Genomic DNA, 19,155 nt, shown 5'->3' on the forward strand with positions numbered 1-19,155 from the left:
AGGTTAGCCGGCTCCTCTTCTAGGCCTCAGGGGCTCTTTATGAGGGGATGGAGACGAGAGTAAATCTTTCATTTCAACTGCTGTCAGCGCAGTTAGAATAGGGGAGCCTGTTACTGATGACTGTAGATCGGTGCAGAAAACCCTCCCCACCGGCATTTCAGACCTCTGATATATTAAGTTTGAGCAGTATATGCACTCACATGGGGTTTGATCGTCGGCCGCGGTTGCCCTTTTTGCCGATGACAGGTGTGCCGAAGTGCTCGGGGTTGGTGAGAGGGAGTCTGTCAAGCGTCTGCGGGGGAGACGAACAACACAAAAGAAAATCAGTGGCATCTTGTCAGACGCTAAATTAGGAGGCAAAAAGATTTACCCCGTATTATACCCTAAACACAATATTTCTTTACTGGATTTCATCGGTTAAAATGGATTTATTTTATATTTAGTGACGCGTTTATATTTGCTGGGAATATTTCACATCCACAAGGGTCCATTCATAATCAGTGTTTTAATTTTAGCATTTCCAGTTGTGATGTGAGGCAGCTGGTGGTGAAATATATATATATAAAATATATATATATATATATAATATATTTAGCATCATTTCCCTAGAGAACTGAGAGAGTAGGTTGTTATGAAACCACAGGACTGCACAATACTCGCCTCGCTCTCTGCAAAGTGACGCGCTCCTTTCAGGCAGAGAGATGAACGCCTCAGGGTCTTCTCATCGCCATCGTCAAACACTGCAGAGATGAGAAACTATTAGGCAGCTGCATGTAGGCCCGGTTGTCCACAAACACTCAAATGTAAACAAACTTGAGTACAAATGAACTCCCGCCTCAGCTGCAAAATGTCTTCTTGCGTTATAAGATGCTTGAAACCAATTATGCTTGTCTTCTGAGGCTTAGACCAGCTGCTTTGAGCTCGTAGCTTCTCCACAGCTTCAAGGATCCTCTTTGAGTAAAGTAAATAGTAAAATAAAAGAGATGTGGAGAAGCGTCTGAAGAGTCATTTTATTTATGCGTTAGCCGAAGCCATATCTGCCTGAAATTAAAAACCTCTGAAGACCAACTTCAGCACACATAACAAATCAGACAGAAGATAATGATAAAACACAATAATAACCGCACTGTCAACATCCGCAGATTATTCACTGCTCAAACGTACTTTGCGACAGCGCTTCAGCAGGGAGGCATCTTTTTGTTTTCCCCACCGCTGAATATAGAGATTGAAAATGTGACAAGAGGAGTGTTTCCAAGGCGGACGGAAACCCCACAGGTGCTCTGAGGTGGTAGCAGATCTGAGCCGCAGTCTATAACACTGTGTACTCTGAATTTCAAATCGCCAAGCGAAACCTGCTGACAAAATTTGTCGTGTCCCGTTTCTAAAATATGGGAATTTACAGCTTTTCTGACTTAATTAATAAGAAAAATGAATAAAATTTTATGTTTTGCACCGTTTAAGGTCATCTTAACGAAAAACTGTGATAGGTAATTGACACATTATTTAAAATATTAATAAAAATAATAATAAGCAGCCTAATGAAAGAGTAAAATCAGCTGAGCTCTACATGCAGCTCTGCTCACTTGGTTCTTTACTGCACAGTATGTTGCATTAGTTTTTAATCTGTGATAGCCTGGCTGAGCTTTGAAGCCAGAAAAGTAAATTGTATTTGTAGTGAATTTTATAAAGTAATCACACAAATAGCAGCAGTAGTTTAGAGATATTATTAATCTAAGCATCTAAAGCGTAGCAACAGTCTCCCTGCTGAACTGTGTGAAATCACTAGAGATGGTTCCTGCGGCATCTTTAAGAGTAATGCTTAAGGCTATTGAAAACACAAAGCAGCGTGGTATTTCGCTGAGCACAAACTCTTAATGCTGCTGCTGCTGCTGCTGCTGCTGCAGGGCGAGTCTCAGAGAGAGGAGATAAAGCAGACAGTCCGTTATTGACTTACCAACAGTATATATGCTAGCGTCGGTCAACTTGTTGATTGTGGCCTCCTGGTAAACTCCGTCCTGATTCTTCACCTCTACAACAGCACCCACCTGTGGGACGGACACACGGTTATCGTTCTGCATTTCAGTGCATCGCTAATTATTATTATTTTCTAATGATAAATCTAATGATGCGGTTTCAAGTGATGAGAAGACCATATCGCAGCCACAAGAATCCTAATTGACTGAAATTGCGGCGCTAATGCTTCACTGCCTGATGCTCTTTCGCCGTTTCTACGTTCACTATGAAGGGCTGTGATTAGGTGCAGCTGAGATACAAAAGCAAGTGAAGCTAAAATGTAAAATGTTTGCTTTAACCAAAAAAGGATTAACTGTTAACAAAAAAACTCTAAGCTACAAATAAGAGTGAGACAATAAGTATATTACAGCCACGCGTCTTTCCTGCCTTACCTTTAAAGGCCCTTTGATGTTTTCATCATGAACCTCAGCCGTGGACAGATCTGGTTTAAAGGTCACCTGGGGAAGGGAGAGGCAACGACAAATCAGAATGAGTAATGAACATAAACGCGCACAATAAAATCCCTACAGACGTGACCAGGCAACGTCTCTCATCCGCTTCAGAAGGGCAGCACGTCTGGACAAACGGCGCTGGACCTTCACATGATACCGGACACAAACGGGCGAGGTTTGAGATAATATACTAGCAAAGAATCCACAGTGTCATTATGCAAGCAGTCTGTGTGTAAATATTTTATACTACAGCTCATTTCTGGCTCTGTTAAGTGACTGACCCCCAGCTGGCTGCGCTGCTGTCGCCAACAGTGGTGTGGAGTTCTGCTGTGAACGCTCGGGCTACGCCGGCTGACCCTCCCCTCCCGCCTACCCCCTCCACTCTCCCTACTGCATCTGCAGCCTCCCCCTAAGTGGGCAACGGCAGATCATAATCTGATCACGCTGAGGTTGCCATGCATCCAACTCCCTTGGAGCCATTTACCGTTGAATCTTTTCCAGGGAGCACGTGTGAAAAGTTTCAGTGCAGCCAGGAGCGTAGAATCTGTTTAGTATTACAAACAGCCCCAGCTACTTTATACATCAAACACTCATGTGCTTCATTCTTTGTTTCCTTAGGGAAATTAAAGTCTTTTTTTTTTTTTTTTATATATAGAGCATGTGCTAGTAAATAAAAAAATAATAAAAACATAATCATAATGGAGAACTGGCTTCACTTTTATTGACTGCGATTCAACCATAATAACAAGGACAAAAAAAAAGAAAAATGAAAACAAGCCTGCAGGTAAAGAATTCAGACAGTGATCTCTCGAGTCGGTTTTAAATATAACAACAGCAGACACGGCAATCAGCAAGTCCCGCTGTGAAAGAAACAAGACAATGAATGGACGAAGTACATACTCTAAGATGCTGCTGAACTGTGCCAAGGCATAAAATAATGGGGAAGAAAGAGGAGTAAAAAAGCTTCCAGGGGCAGCATTTGATCAGTTACAGAGATAATAACATTCCTGCGCTGCAGAATAAAGGGATCTCTTTCTGCAGGAGGCTCTGCTCTCCACAGACAGAGGAAAGGTGACTCCCGCTGTCTAAAAAAACTCAGCTAGAGAGCATCAGTAACACCTGACCATCCTGACAACCTCCTAACGGCAAGCTTGGTTTCCTGCAGAGGTCTAGACAACCGCATACAAACTGTACCGCCACTTAGACCTCAAAACAAATATTGAAATAAGATATGAAACCATTTTTCTGATAAAAATCAGAGCCTCGGCGCAGCTAAATTGACGTGATAGGGGCTTTTTTTTCCCTCCCTGTAAGCAAAATGAGGCATGAAGATTGGCAACACTGAAGGTAAAAATGTCAGTGAGCATTTTTCACAACTGTAAAATGCAAGGCCGTTGTGTTTCCGTCTGCACGACACAGCGGCAAGAGCGGTACAAGTATCGGCTGCATGTGTGGCAGCTCAGACAAAACCAAATGTCTGCAACCTCTGTGTTTACCGCTACTGCTGGGTAAAGCCTTCTACTGTTTTGTTTTTATATGTCGTTTACTTCATTGTTTTTTTTTTTTGTTTTTAATGAGTAATGTGGTCAAGGGTTGTCAGCTGAAAATTAGTCATCAGCGCTGCCATTTATTTAACTCCACCGCTTAATTCCACAATATATAAACACCTTCACGATTTGTGCCTCTGTGAATCTGTTCTTCTCCCCCTCAGTACACAGCTGTCTCCTCACTTCTCCTGCCTCCAACAAGTGCTTTGTTATACAAAGTATGATGCAACTAAAAGGGCAAAATTCACAACATGTTTGTTCTAAAGTTTTTCAGTTTTTGATGCAAAATTAAACCCACTGACAGGAGAAGTGAATAACTTTGACCATCTAGTGACAATCCAATGTTCTGCTGGGAAGCTTTTGGACCTGGCATTAGTGTGGATGTTACTTAGACATGTACCACCCATCTAAACCAGACCAGGCACCCCCACCCCATAGCAATGACACTCCTCTGTGGCAGCAGCCATCCCTGGCAGGATGCAGGCACACACACAAAATCGCTTTAGGAACAACTCAAAAAAACATGAAAAACAGCACAAGGTGTTGACCTGGCCTCCAAATTCCCTAAATCCCAAACTGATCAAGTATCCGTGGGATGATCCACAGAGGCCCCTCCCCTCAACGCACAGGGTTAGGCCAAAAGCCCCCCCCCCCCCCCACTAACAACATTAAGTTGCCAGACACCACAGGACATCCTCAGAAAGAGCCATGTCCATTCTCTAATGAGTGACAGCTGTTGTGGAAGCACAACGGAGACCTACACGGTATTAGAAAGGTGGTCATAATGTTATGCCTGATCAGTGTATCTGATCTGTTATAATCGAAGCGCATTAATTCAAAATGCACACTTCCTGTAGAGTCATTTGAACCGGGGATAGTCAAATTAGCACAGTGACAAATCTTAAAAGCACCCAGAGAGGCAGCAGAGCTTCTGATACGCGCTCACTTGCCAAAACATTAGGTACACCAGTGAAAACGAATGCATTCTAATGCACTAAAACCCCCTTTATGACTGTTGTAATGTTCAGTTATGCTGAAACAGTGTGAGAAAGATGTTCATTCAACTGTATGATAATTCTGGAGCAGGTAGTTTGTGGAGCCAAAATAAAAAACACAGCCTCCATGAAGCTAAGATTCACATTAGCATGCGTTCCTTTTGACTAGCGTACCTAATGAACTGGTGAGCTAGTATAAAATGTCTTGAAATTTTTTTAGCTGGTCCTCACAGTCCTATTAAATAATTTAGGAGGGGGAACTGTTTTCCAAAAGTGCTTAATGGAGAATAGAGAAGTACATCAAAGATTATACAATTTCCCTTTAATCTGTGATCAAGTAACGGCTAATCTGTTGCGCAGTGATTTTGACTGATCATATGTGTGCTGAGTCTTTTTATAGTGACTGATTCTGACACGGTGCTAAATGACCTCTTACACATCCCCCTAGCGCACATCATCATCATCATCATCATCATAAATAAAAATGTCAAACAGATCTTTTCACTTGGTTTTGAAATCGCATCGGCGCCATACGCAGCATCCTTCGACTTTGTTAAACAAGCAGACAGAGATTAATGAGCCGGGAATTCATTACAGAGGAATACTCAGACTCACAACACCCGCCGAATAATTGCTGAACGTTTCAGCATTCATGTGACGGAGCTCGCATTCACATCCCAGCTACCCAAAAAAACAAACCCCACACTCAGCCAATTAGTATGGTAATTAATTTATGAGCTGAGACCGTTTCAGTCCACATTATTTAAGCTGAGAACATCACATGATCTACTTTGTCATGTTTGTTTCTGTGCACGAGACAAAGGGGCGCGTCTCGTTTGATGATTTTCGCCTGCTGCACCGGAATCGCAGAACACCGCTCCTCTATTGTCTCTACAGGGGGAACTACAGTGCATTGACACAGTGAAAAAGCCAGCATCCAATCTTTGTTCCTCCCACACACTCTAGCAGAACGAGAGACAAGCGATCTGTCTCTATTGTATTATCCAGATGCTCCATCCCCACAGGGAAATGAGATACTGTACTACGTGCATCAAGCAATGCCTTCATCGGCAAGGCATAGAACCAGACGAGAAAGCGGCAGTCGCACCGCTCTCACTCCGACACAAAAAGCGTGTAAACCGTGGGTGAGGGGGATGCCTGAGGAAGTGATGGGTACCTCATAGGCTTGGCCAGACTCTACATCTGTCACAGCTGGGGCCCTTGATCAGTGCTTCAACTCTATGAGCCGCACTAACAACGTAAAGCAGGTGGTGGAGCTCAATCGTGTGAGCAGCACAGCTGGATGTTTGGCAACGTTAGACACGAGAAAATTATTTAATCCGGTTTTGACGGCGGCAGGCTCGAATGTCTAATACAAGAAGCCTCTAATCAAGCCAACAAACCGGCCTCTAAAGGAACATTTTTGGACAACATCTTTTAAGTCTAGCCATCCCTTAACTGTGGATGTACAGTAAAGCTGAGCCGTGTGATCTTGACTGCAGCCCCTTCACACAGAGGCCCCCTAGCCCTGCTGCAACCGACCGACTTCAAACATCACGCAGGCGGACAATTCATTTTTAATTTTGGATCGCGAGCACTTTGAAATGCGACTTACCTTGGCCTTGACTAGCCTCTTGGCAGTCTTAATCTTGGCTTCACAGAAAGCCCCTCGGTACTTGGCGCTCACGTCCGTCCCTACTGTCAGGTAGGGGGGCTCCTCCAGAGTCTGAGGAAATAAAAAAAAAAAAAAATATCGCACAAACAATCAGTTCAAAGCCTTTTGATATATATGTAGTTTACACACACAGGTGTCTCCTCGCAGCAAAGGCAGGAGGACACACGTACTACAAGCGGAACACAGTCTAGGCCAGCATCGCAAAAGCCACCCGGCTCAGTGATTCATCCATGGAAAACACATACCATCTGCTCTGGGTATTGGAAAACAAGTCTCTGAGGGAGCAAACAAAAAGGCCACTTCACTACAGCTTTGATGACTACGAAGATGAAGCTATCCGAAACACATAGCACCATCTTGTGTCATCATTGGATGTTTATCAAACCTTTTCGCGTGCCCCCCTCCTCAAGAACAGATTTGCGGCGGATAGGGTACACAGAGAAAACAGACTTTCTATGTGTGTGTGTGTGTGTGTGTGTGGATGGGGGGCAGATGATGTGTGCGGTTCATGTAGTTCGGAGATGAATTTACTGAGGGTGTTTCACTAAAGGCTCGAGAAAAAGGCCTAACCTAACGGCGGTATATTTAGACATCCTTCTAGAATAAGACCCAAAGTGGGCCACACTTCCTGCTACATCTGACGGCAGGTTTTAACTCAAGCGGCACCTAAGGAAAACATTAGCTGCGAGACGAACAGCGAGGAATGTGCCTTTATTTGCAGAGCACCGAACGGGGGGGAAAACACACTTTTCTATGCTGAACGAATGAATCAATGCCCCTCAGAATGAACCGTGGAAAGAACAAGTAATTTAACACCACATTATCTGCAAAATTAACAACAGAAAGATGGTTCTGTTCATTACTCAGTGCACTGAAACAGTCTTCCCAGACAAGCTGTCCCTATTTAAGATAATAAACACTTGTGAGACCAAGTTAGATATACACCTTTTCATCTTTTTTCCTTTTCTTTCTTTACATTTTAGGTATACAAGCCAAATAAATGCATAGCGTGAGCTCTTCGCAGCAGTTGTTCATTGTTCCCATGTGGAGAGCAAAGACCACAGAGGTTGCCATTCTAGCTAAAAACTACACCAGCACTTAGCACTACTTGAAGCAGCCAAGAGGAACTAATCACTGACACCAGCTGCTGTAGGCCTCCGTGGCACATACTTGTGTCATGACCGAACTCCTTTCAGGACTGAAATGGCAAGTCCACGTCTGAAAACTGTTTGCAGGTTAGCTTCTTTCTTTTTTTTCCTCCTTCTCATGCCAAGGTCTTTTGCAAACTATAATGGATATTACGGATCTCAATCCAAGTCCAAGATCCTTTGTTTATTGTAAGTTGCTGGGTACACCGGCTGGCAAAAATGACCTATTGTCCTTGCGCTAAAGTCTTGAACCTGTAAGAACAAACTGCGTGCGAGCAAACTCATGAGTGACATGAGAAAAATAAAGAGCAGCCAACTGTTTTATAGAAGAGTTCCACGTTCAACAAGTGAGCACAGCAGCTTCTGGGGGGTGGAAAAAAAAAAAACTGAAAGCGGCTGCTTTGCTTCTGTTTCAACATTTTGCAGGTGCACAATGCCTCTTAAGCGCCGTTGGTTGGTTGAACAGTGGTTTTGAACGTGTGTAATTTGACAGAGGCTGCTCTGATCCTGCCTCTACCCTTGGTTTCAGTTTAGGCCTGCTTTAGAAATCGCTGTACAGCTGTATTATGCAGGTATAATATAAAAGGAGTGAGGACGTGGGCGTGAATGTGGTTCACATACACCTGATGAGGACTTTCTTAATCTGTGTCACCCCTGACATGCTAAAAATCCTAAAATGAGCGAAATGTTGCCCTTCCAGACAAACCCAAACTAGCCTAGTCGTTACCATCCTACGTTTCCGCCCGAAATTTGATTTCGGTCTGGCACATTAGTCTGGCCCAATGTAATAGGAATCTGTCTCCGTAATGGGCGGATGCTTATTTTGAGGTTTAAAATCATTGGAGTTCCCTTAACCAATCAGCAACGTTTGGTAAAGACGTATATTGTGCGCCGGGGTTCAGGCTCTTACGCTTACCACTTCCGCTTCCAGTTAAATAAATCAAACTTTTCCCAAAGCCAGTTGGAAGGAGAGCTACGACGTCCTTGCCATTTATAAAATTGACAAGACAAGCTTCTTGTTCTGGTTTTAATCCCGTGATGCTCTCGAGAGTTGAGACAACTTCGCGGACGGCTTCTAGCGTCTCTTCCTCCGTCGCCACTGTTGCTATGCTGTTGAACTACAAGCTTCGCTGGACTACAAGCAACTCGGCAGTGCGAGTTCCGCGTCATCACTTAACTGTTCGCTGATTGGTGCGGACCGCGCGGTTACACGCGAACCGTGGAAGTGCAATTTGGCCAGACTCCGTGCCAGACCGAAATCAAATTTCGGGCGGAAACGTAGGATGGTAACGACCAGGCTATGCCCAAACAGTGATATGGTTAAAAATCCACTGTACAATTTACGTTCTACATAGAGGCGCCCCGATCAAGATTTTATTTTGCCCGCAATCCGATGCCGATCAACGAACATTAAGTCTTACAAACAAATTTTCCTTAGACTTTCCCTTATCTTGTATTGTTCTAAATTATACATGCACTGTGTAACTGTATTAGTTGAATAGCTCTGCTTTGCACTAAGGAAATAAAGTTTTCTCTGAACTATTCCTTAAAGATTTTCATTTTATGTTATAGCTAAAAGTAGAGCCTTCTTCAATTTGCAAAGTAAATATAAGTAAAAAAAAAAAAATAATTAAGGGACTGTTTGGACCTTGTTATCTGAATGCAATGATCTGATGAAAATACTTTGTTCACACCTGATATTTTAAATGCATCCTGAGGTAAAATTACAGTTTCATGCTCTGTATGCAAATAAATACCTTCATAATTTAGGGTGCAGTATAATACTTTTTTTTTTATTTTCTGAACCAATGAAGCAAAACAGAAGCAATTTAGCTATAAGACTTTAACGGTGGTGAAGATTATCTGAACATCCATGTTGAAGGTTTCCAGAATCCAACAAGTGTTATAGCAACTGCCAGCCAAATAATCACGTAGGACAACCAGAATTTGGCTGTCAAGTATAAAAGATGCCATGCTTCATATCAAAGAAGATACAGTGCAGTGCACTAAAAATAAGAATGCTTCGTTGGCTGCCAACTTTAATTCAGTCTGTCTGTGAAAAAAAGAATTGCACTGCTGACTTAAAAGCAGTTTCTCACTTAGTCTTTTTATCTGTTGCTGGGAAAAGATGAGTAACCAATGAGGTTCTATACACACTGTGGTTAAAAATAGTGAAGATGTACGTCCAGGATGTAAAAGTGTAATAAAGAGACAAAGCTGTTAAAGGTGTAAACTAATATAAATGTCTCCCTACAATAGAACAATTCTGCTAAATGAAATATTCCCCCTAAAAGATAACTTGGGAACATGAGGCTGACAAATTGCCTCGTCCGTATTAAGAAGGCCACAAGCTTGTCAGAGTCAAACCAGGACAGGGTGCCTCACCTCCGGTGTCTCTGAGATTCTGACAGATGGGACTCAGGGGCAGAGTCCAGTGCACTTCAGCCTCCCCACCTCTCAGATAAACACCTCATTAGTCTTTAGTGTAGTCTGGCCGGAGCACCAGCTGCCCTGGCCAACGTCGGGTTTACGTGACGCAGCAGCCATTTCCACCGACTGACTGACTCTCCTGTCAGTCACGGCTGCAACACAAAGCTGGGCTGCCACTTGTTGTGTGCAGTCTACTGTTCCTGCTCATCCTTTGCTTATCTGTCTTTGCTCCCCCTCCAGCTCTGAGCCGGTTCCTTTCTACTTTTTAAAAAGAAGAGTGATATTAGGGAGCCCGAGAGGGCAGCTGGGGTTATCTTCACAGCTGTGGCAGCCTAGCGTCCCCAACCTAACATGGCAGGGGTAATAATACACTACCGAGGCCTGAAGTACATTTGTCATGCTCACATGCCAACACAAATAGAGGACAGTTTGTTGTTTCCACTGATAATGCCCCGTCTCCCTGGACTGAGCTAAAACTATCAAAGAAAACTCCATTCCTTAGATCCGACTGCCATGTAGCCTACAGCTGTCTGTAAAAAAAACAGTGAGTACTTCTCTTTAATTTAATTTCCATTACTTCTGTCAGTTCTGAATGACAATGCCCCCCTCCCCCTCCACCCCCACCCTCAGGAGATCAACCAATCAAGATGACTAAGCTCAGAGAGGCGTAATTCCTGTGCATTCAGGACGTGTGACATCCTCTCACCAACTCAAAATAACGTCATGCACCTTTTCTGTCATTAAAAAAAAAAGAAAAAAAAAAAAGAGCAGACCGGTATTTATTGTTTATTATGAGCCTTAAATGCCACTTCAGCTACTACATACAAAAAGTCAACATGATGCAGTAATACAATTAAGACCAGCTTTCTGGCTATTCACCTAGTGCTACTGAAGTGGAAAATGCTCTCCAGGCACATCTGCTTGATTAAACAGATACTAATGTGACTTGGCACCGGACGACTAAACACACCTGTGACTGGCATGGAAAGAAACTTCATTTCTCAAGCAACTGCAACCTGACTTCTCTGAAATAGACGTCTATGAAACGGTGTCCACGTTGCAATCGTAAAGACGGCCACGCGATAAATGATTTGTGATCGTGCACCCCTGTCGTTGGGCCACAAAATGTTCCTTTCCTGGTTGTGGATTCGTGGTTTAGACAGAGCGCCCGCAGATTACTGATTATCCAAAGCCTACTCCTTGTTTAAGCTGTTCTCATCAGAGGAACCGAATAGGAAATGCTGTTTCATTAAGTCACAGATTTGAAAATCATTCCACCTTCAACATAACAAAACACACCAGAGTGACACTGGCAGCAGCAGAATGAGATCGGTATCTGCTCAATAAAGACTCTCAGGTCATGAAAGATTTAACAGCCGACTCCATGCTTGAAAATAAGCCCGTGCTTATAGTGCATTTCTTGGACAGCCCGAGTGACTACAGCATTTTCACTCTACAATTCAGTAAAAGGATGATTTCTGGCAGCTATCAGAAGGTCAAAGCTGTAATGGCACAGTTGTGGGATGATGCGTATGGCCTTGGGTTATGTCAGCCATCAGGGAGGGTCCACAGCAAGCCTGTAGGAATGTCTTTATAGAGGACAGGACAGTCCCACAGACGCATACGACAATACGACACAGACTTACACCAGTTTCTGTTTTTTTTCCATTACCAGAAGTAATAACATTGACCATCTTGTGACAGTTTTGGAAGCTTTTGGACCTGGCATTCGTGTGGATGTTACTTAGATATGTACCACCCACCTAGACCAGACCAGACACCCCCACCCCATCAGCCACTCCTTGACAATCCAACCCGAACAGGATGCAGCCTGACACAGGCACACACACAAAAATGGTTTAGGAACAACTCAAACAACATGAAAAACAACACAAGGTATTGACCTGGCCTCCAAATTCACTAGATCCCAAACTGATCAAGTATCTGTTGGATGATACACAGAGGCCCCTCCCGTCAACTCATAGGACCCAAAGGCCCCCCACTAACAACAATCTGTTACCAGACACCACAGGACACCCTCAGAAGACCAATGTCCATTCTCTGATGAGTCACAACTGTTTTGGAGGCACAAGAGAGTCCTACAGAATATTAGGAAGGTGCTTATCTGTGCATGTTTCCAGTTTCTTGTGCAAACTGCCTCCAGCTGATTCACAAGTTCAGAATTTGTATGGTCAAAATGAGCATTGAGTTACGAGATGTGTTTGCGGAGGAATCATTCATTCTAGCTTAACATCACAGACTATTTACGGCCTGTGACTGCTCATTATTCCAGAAAATCAGGTCCATTACATTGCCCTTTTTGTTGGAACCACTCCCAAGTCTGACAGACTCATATGATTGCAACAAACCCAATGGAAGTGACACAGTGATGTCAGAAACATCAGTCACTCAGGCACAGTTTGAACACACCCACTCTCTGTCCCTAGGAAGAGTTAAAATTAGGAACCAGAAGTGAAAATGTCTGTTTGGACTGCGGGTGTGCAGGCACTTTAAAATGTTAAATGGGAACTTTTTTTTTTTTTTTTTAATGATTAAGCTCATTGATTAAGTGACCAAACTGTAAAATAAGAAGTTACTGTTTCTATACCTGGACAAGCTGATATATTTATTTGAAATTCTGCTTATACTTCAAGTTGTATAAAAGGAGTAAAGTTAACAACGCAGCAATCCTTGTGCATCGTACATAATAGGTAACTTTGGATACATTCATTTCTTAATCACACTAAATATGTTGTATATGACTTTTAGTTGTGTTTTGACATTGTTTTATTGCTACTGTCACTGAGATTAAGCAGAGCAATTCTTCCACCACTGCTTATAACTCATAATTGGACGTAAAAGATGCAGACGGTGCAAAAAAAACGGAAAAGGCTGGCACATGAAAAATCTGAAATTATAAGAAAATCTTCCTGTTCAGATCAGAGTCTCGGTTTGCGTCCTATCTTAAGACCGGCTATGCGCTTCACGCTCTCTGTATTTTTAATCATGGTTTTAAAGAAACGCTGTCAGGTCGTTACTGCTCCTATTGTGTAGAATTTCATCCAGACAGACAGCGCATCCTTGAAAATGACACATGTCAATGACACATTAGCGTCAAGCTCCAAAACAATGCAGGATGGCGTTGCAAACATAAACTGGTTTACAATCAGCTATTGTGCCACGTTAGGATGACATAACACTTAAATGCCTAATTAAGATTACCATGTAACAAATCAATTATATTCATCGAGAGAATTAAATGTCTGTGTAAATGCACCTATTTAAACATAACATTCGAGGCACCATGGAGCATAAAAATATTAGAACTAATAGTTTTTGACCCATTATATTGTACCGTATTGAATAGGCATGTAGGCCAAACAAAGGAACATGCAAAAGGGCATGCAGGAAAGAATTAAGCTCCCACCCAGCCTAGCTCACACGTACAATAATCCTGCTGTGAATCACCTCTTTGTCCAGACCAGAGTCACCACAATTCCAGTGACTGGTGCTTTAGCAGGAGTTGCCTTGGCAATGCCATGCGCAGCTTTAAAATTGCCAAAAATAACTATCTTAATACCTAAAGTTTAGGCACTTATTCCCACAGATTTAAGGCAGACAACATATCAACTAACTCTGCCAACTTTATTGAACTTTTTAATTAAAAAATAGAAGTGTTGCATTTGAATTGTCAATATTTTAATAACCTCCAAGGAACTTTAATCAATCAGAGACACCAACGCCCTGAACGCACATATTTATATCTTCTTAATCCAGTATGCACCTCGCTACTTTATGAACATTTAAACAGTGAGGTGCTCTAGCTAATGGCTTCTATGTCAATTTGTAGACCAAGCAAAATCCACAACCAGCAGATAAACAAACTAGAAGACACCCATGCTCACCTAAAACATCACGTACAGCCCCCTGCCCAGTTGTGTCCTCTCTGGATTGGGTTTGTAGGCTGTACAAACCACAAATGCTTGATTGGATTTGGATCGGGGGACGGTTGGAGGCCAGGTTAAAGCCTTGGGTTCATTGTAGTGCTCATTGATCCGTTTCAGAGCATTTCAACAATGTTTAGGTGTCAAAATAACTTCCACACGAATGCAAGGAGCCTAATAACAAGATGGTCAGTGTTATTAACTTCACCTGTCAATAGGTTTTAGTTGCAGATGAAGAGCGAAAGGAGGTAATGGGGTAAGTTAGGGGGGCGACATACAAGCAAAGTGCACAGGCTGAACTCGAGCCTTTGTTGCTGTGGTCAGGGCTATAACCTCAGTTTTAGAGGAACCAGGTCACCAGGTGAGCTACTGGGGCAACCCACTGTCAACACTTTTAATGTTGTGGCTTGAATGTGTACTTTTCAGTTCTACACATAATCTTATTTACATACCAGTGAATAATTATTCACCTAGCAATTTTTTTGTTTGCCACAAAGGACACATTAGGCAGCCCACACCACCTGACGTGCCGAGGCCCCTCTTCCCAAATGAATAAATAATTACCAAATAACCGCGGCACCACATGCCGTTAACCATCACTATGGCAGCTCGCCTAAATGTAGGAAGGACTGAATATATTTCACTTTCTCAGCAAAGCAAGGCAATTTTCTCATGAACAGCTTTAATCAGAATCTGTCTGGATAATCACTATTTTGATGCCACAGAGAAACTCTGGACTACCAGCTGCATTTAAATGTCTACACCGACAAAGCACTTAAAGAAAAACGTATTTAAAACAAAATGGTCTAAATGGAAACAAAAGAAGTTTGTTTTCCCGATAGTGGCACTTGTTTTCAACTCTTTAAGACCATGATTATTATTATTATTATTGTTATTATTTAAATCAGGGAGGACGGCACACTCAGAAGACACCCAACTGTTTCTTCTCCCAACTGAGAAGTACGCGAGTAACTCAGGACTAATGTTTTGTTTGTTGAGTAACTTCCCGCTTTGAGCATTTATATAATGTTACACTTTCTTGGCATATAGTTACGTGCCTGTATACTACTCCATTATGCAAGACACTCTACTTATTTATACAACTAGCTAACCATGATTATAAAAAAATACAATAACTGAATCCATCTACTAGATTACGTCTTCAAGGTGAGGGAGTTCATCTTTTTCAGTTTAAGTCAAGAAGTGCTTAATAACAAAGTTACTGATAGGACTGTATTAAGAATTAAGCTAATTTCCAGTACATCTGTCTTCCTGTAGAACGTCTAATGTTTAGAGCACTTCATCCAGCATACAGCTGCAGAGTGTGCAGCTGCGGCTGACGAACAAAGGCCGTGGACCATGAACTTAAGTGACATGAAATGCTAAGTGAGCATAATGAAAAGTTGTCCCAGTTAGAGCAATTTACAGTTCCGTCATTGAGCAGATGCTCCTACACAGAGCCGGGTAAAGTAAGAGAGCACTCCTCCAGCATCAATAGAGCCAGGCGACTCGGCGCACTATGGAAACAACAAATGTTTCGACGTTAAACTGAAAGCGTCATGTGAAACACTGCTTCCTTTCAGCAGTTACATCAATAAGCAAATGTAAGCATAATTACCATCTAATAGAAACCTACTGCAGAATGCTCACAGGCAGCAAGATGTTAAATGTATTTCACATATTAAGCTTTATTCAAGTAGACCTGTAGATAATTATACAAGAAAGGTAGCTTAACAATGAGAATTAGGTGATGGCTGCTGCTAAACCCTTGTTGTTCATTCAAGCGTATTTATAGTCATGGCAGCGACACAGACTATTCATTGCAACCACAAACACTGCAGAAGTTCAGGTCATCACTACTTGTTGAACAAGTATGAACGCAGGGCAACAGAAAGGATTAGTGGGGTAGACGTAAAGCAAAGCGACGCATTAGCATCAAAATGATTTCCTCATACCAAAATGAAAGGAAGTCCGACTATTTTCAAATCAACATGATGCTTTTTGGTTGCTTTACGACTGGGTGTGTTGGTAGATTGTTGACTTGTCTATTAGTGGGTGCTGGTGAAGTCTGATTAACCACAATAAGCCGTAACACTATTAGGGGCACGGTGACAGCCGACAAATCATTACCAGAGCAGCCTTTATTACATCCACCACTAACTCTACAAACAGGAATCTTGTCAAAGCGCTCACATCTTCTGCACGCTTTATTTTTTTTTTACCCACGATGCCATTCTGCTGTTATACCAAAAAACTCTTAAGATATAGACTCTTGTCAACGCGCCTGTGTGTTGATGCTATGCATGGCTCACATGGCGACAAATGACAACGTAAAGACACAAAACCCTGCAGGCATAACAACAGCCACAACAGCGACCCATTGAAACTATAAGAAAAGACTAAATAGCCCACATCACATTATATTTCCCAAACAATGGCAGCTGTGACTTTTTTTCAATTTGAATGGCAGGAGGAAAAAATATTTTGAATATTTCATGCATTCCACTCTTTTATCCACACATAAAATAAACGTGCCACACCTTCAGATGCCACTCCATCTTGGCATCTGATTCAATAACAACAAAGCATCACAAACATCAGAATTACACTTCCAAATTTGCGTTTGCAAATACAGCCCGAAAGCCACGAGAAACTCGATATCGCGCATATCAAACAAAAGGTATTACTCTGGCCTTTGTCCAAGGCACTGTGTTTGACCTGGGCCAACATTTAGATTTAATACGCATTAGCTTTACTCGTGAGGGTAAAACAATGGAGCCACGCACACAGAGCACATTTAACAGTTTGTGTTTAAACACCCCCGGTTAAGGCAAGTTTACATAAGAGCTGAATGAGATTGCAGCAGTAGTAGTAGAGCTAATAGGGTTTTCCCACTGAACACATGCAAGGAAAAATGAATGAACATACCTTCATCTCTCTATGAGTCCTCTAGGCGACCAGTGTAAGGAATCGGAGGCTGAAAACAGAAGGAGGAGGAGGAGGGGGGGAGAAAGACGCTGTTAAGCATTAACAGAGAGTGCCAACTTCAGTCTTCAGCCACAACAAGACACGATTATGTTATGATGACATCACTTCTTCTGCTACACTGCTGGATGAAAAAAAAAAACAGAAAGGAGAAAAGCTGGGCGGTAGACTTTACATGATATGCTTTGAAAAACACACCGTCTGCACATCCTTTCACGGGGGAACTGTTTTCTACATCCTGGATTAAAACTGCAACTGATTTGTAAATTGTGAATGTGTGCCTGCGCTTTTCCAGTCCCCAAAAATATCTGTGCTGCAAAGTAACCCGTGGCAGGCTGATCACTCTCATTCGCAGAGCCCTCAAAGCCGTTTATGTAATGCCCAGTGTACTGTTGTCAGTCACCAGTCTGACTTGGGATTGAGGCTGTAGCATAGCGAACGAAGGGCGAGAGGAAAACACACAAAAGTAACAAGCTGCTGGCAAAAAACGACTACCTCTGCCTGCACAAATTCATGGATAATGTAGCCGTCTAAGGTGAAGTGGTAGACGGCGCACAGGCAGCTCGGTATCTCGGTATCTCCCGAGTACGGCAGCGTGGTGTCTGCTCTGCACTGCACTGGCTGTACCAACACTACAGCAGAGGGTGACGCCATTTCTGTAGCTGACAGTCGGCTAAAGAGGAGTGCACTTCAGCGCACAAACGCTGGAAATCACGCGATCGGCAGTCGCAATTCACCTGCAAGTGTCAGATCCATTTCCCTCAGTGATACGGATCTCTTGGGGATTTTTTTTTTTTTTTTTAAAAACAGGAAAACTGCTCCGAGACCTTTTCGTTTTTTGCTCCTCTGCCTTGTCTCTCTCTGTGTGTGTGCGCTGATCTCTGCAGAGTATACACTCGCCAGCAGAAAATAAATAAATAGAGCGATAATAACACCGCTTATCACGGACAGGCAGCCTAACCAGAGCTGTATAGAAATGTCACGATTAAAAAAAAAAAAAAAAAAAAAAGTCAAAAGTGGGGATCGGTGGTGCGGCACGATTTATATTAAAAAAAAAAAAAAAAAAAAAGTCACTTTCTTTCCCGGAGAAATGTAGAGTCTTTATCGACTGGTCGACTGATCGACGAGTGAGACTTGCCTCTGACAAAGAAACAAGTCGACGAAACGGTTCGCAACAAGGTCAAGCTCGAGGCGGGGGGGGGGGGGGGGGGGGGGGACTTGCAACGCAGCGACGCCGCGTTAATTCCCCCCTCTCTCTCTCTCTCTCTCTCTCTCTCTCTTTCTCTCTAATATTTTATTGTTATAACAGGAGCCAAGGTCGCAGCCCCTCATTTGTAGCTCATGGTCTCGCTGAATGATCGCGGAGGCTACAATGTCATCCGCCCCACCAGACATATCTGCCAGACCAGACCGCTGCAAGTGAGTGACTTGACCACCGCCGTCAACAAAAAAAAACGCACAGACCCGAGTCTCAATCGCCTTCTTTTCTCTCCCCCCCCTCCTCCCCGGTGGCTAACTAAAGCCCATTTAAACCCCCTCCACTTAAATGAGTCAGTTTATCAGCAGGCGATGTTGCCAGCTACGGAAATGTGCAAAAAAAAAAAATACTGGCCACGCAAACACAACAGTCCTCTCCAGCAGAGGGAAAAATAGTCCACCTCTGATCTGCTTTTATATCCTCTGCTGATCAGTTCCTTAATAATACGAGGTGGCCCCATCTGGGTCCTCCTCCGAACAAGTCTGCTGTCTGTCGTGAGAAGCTAGCGACACTATAGTGGCACAAAAGAAAAGCCTGACAACGCAGTTTACCTGTTTAAAACTACACGGCTCGGTCGCTGCTCCGAGAAAAATAACATCCCGCAGCGGGGACACAAGTCGCACGACTGTTTGGTGTAATATCACTTTTGACGGGCTATCTATCAGGGGAGCACCATGACAGGCGCTGCTCGACGACAACCTCCCCGAG

The 19,155-nt window shown here is 43.0% G+C and overlaps 1 protein-coding gene across 5 annotated transcripts in view; it reads right to left on the reverse strand.

Moving 5' to 3' along the window:
- The window catches only part of arid4b (AT-rich interaction domain 4B), a 39,447-nt gene that overhangs the window by 19,727 nt on the left and 565 nt on the right, over window positions 1-19,155 (reverse strand). For all 5 annotated transcript variants that reach the window (XM_084562070.1, XM_084562068.1, XM_084562071.1 and 2 more), the window contains exons 2-7: window positions 17,133-17,181; window positions 6,623-6,733; window positions 2,406-2,471; window positions 1,955-2,045; window positions 661-740; window positions 201-292 (exon numbers count right to left, since the gene is read on the reverse strand). In XM_084562070.1, coding sequence (XP_084418196.1) covers window positions 201-292; window positions 661-740; window positions 1,955-2,045; window positions 2,406-2,471; window positions 6,623-6,733; window positions 17,133-17,138 — 446 coding nt within the window. In that variant the 5' untranslated portion in view covers window positions 17,139-17,181. The remainder of the gene's footprint in view (window positions 1-200; window positions 293-660; window positions 741-1,954; window positions 2,046-2,405; window positions 2,472-6,622; window positions 6,734-17,132; window positions 17,182-19,155) is intronic.

Source organism: Chelon labrosus (assembly GCF_963514085.1).
Source record: "Chelon labrosus genome assembly, chromosome: 15".
NCBI lineage: Eukaryota > Metazoa > Chordata > Actinopteri > Mugiliformes > Mugilidae > Chelon > Chelon labrosus.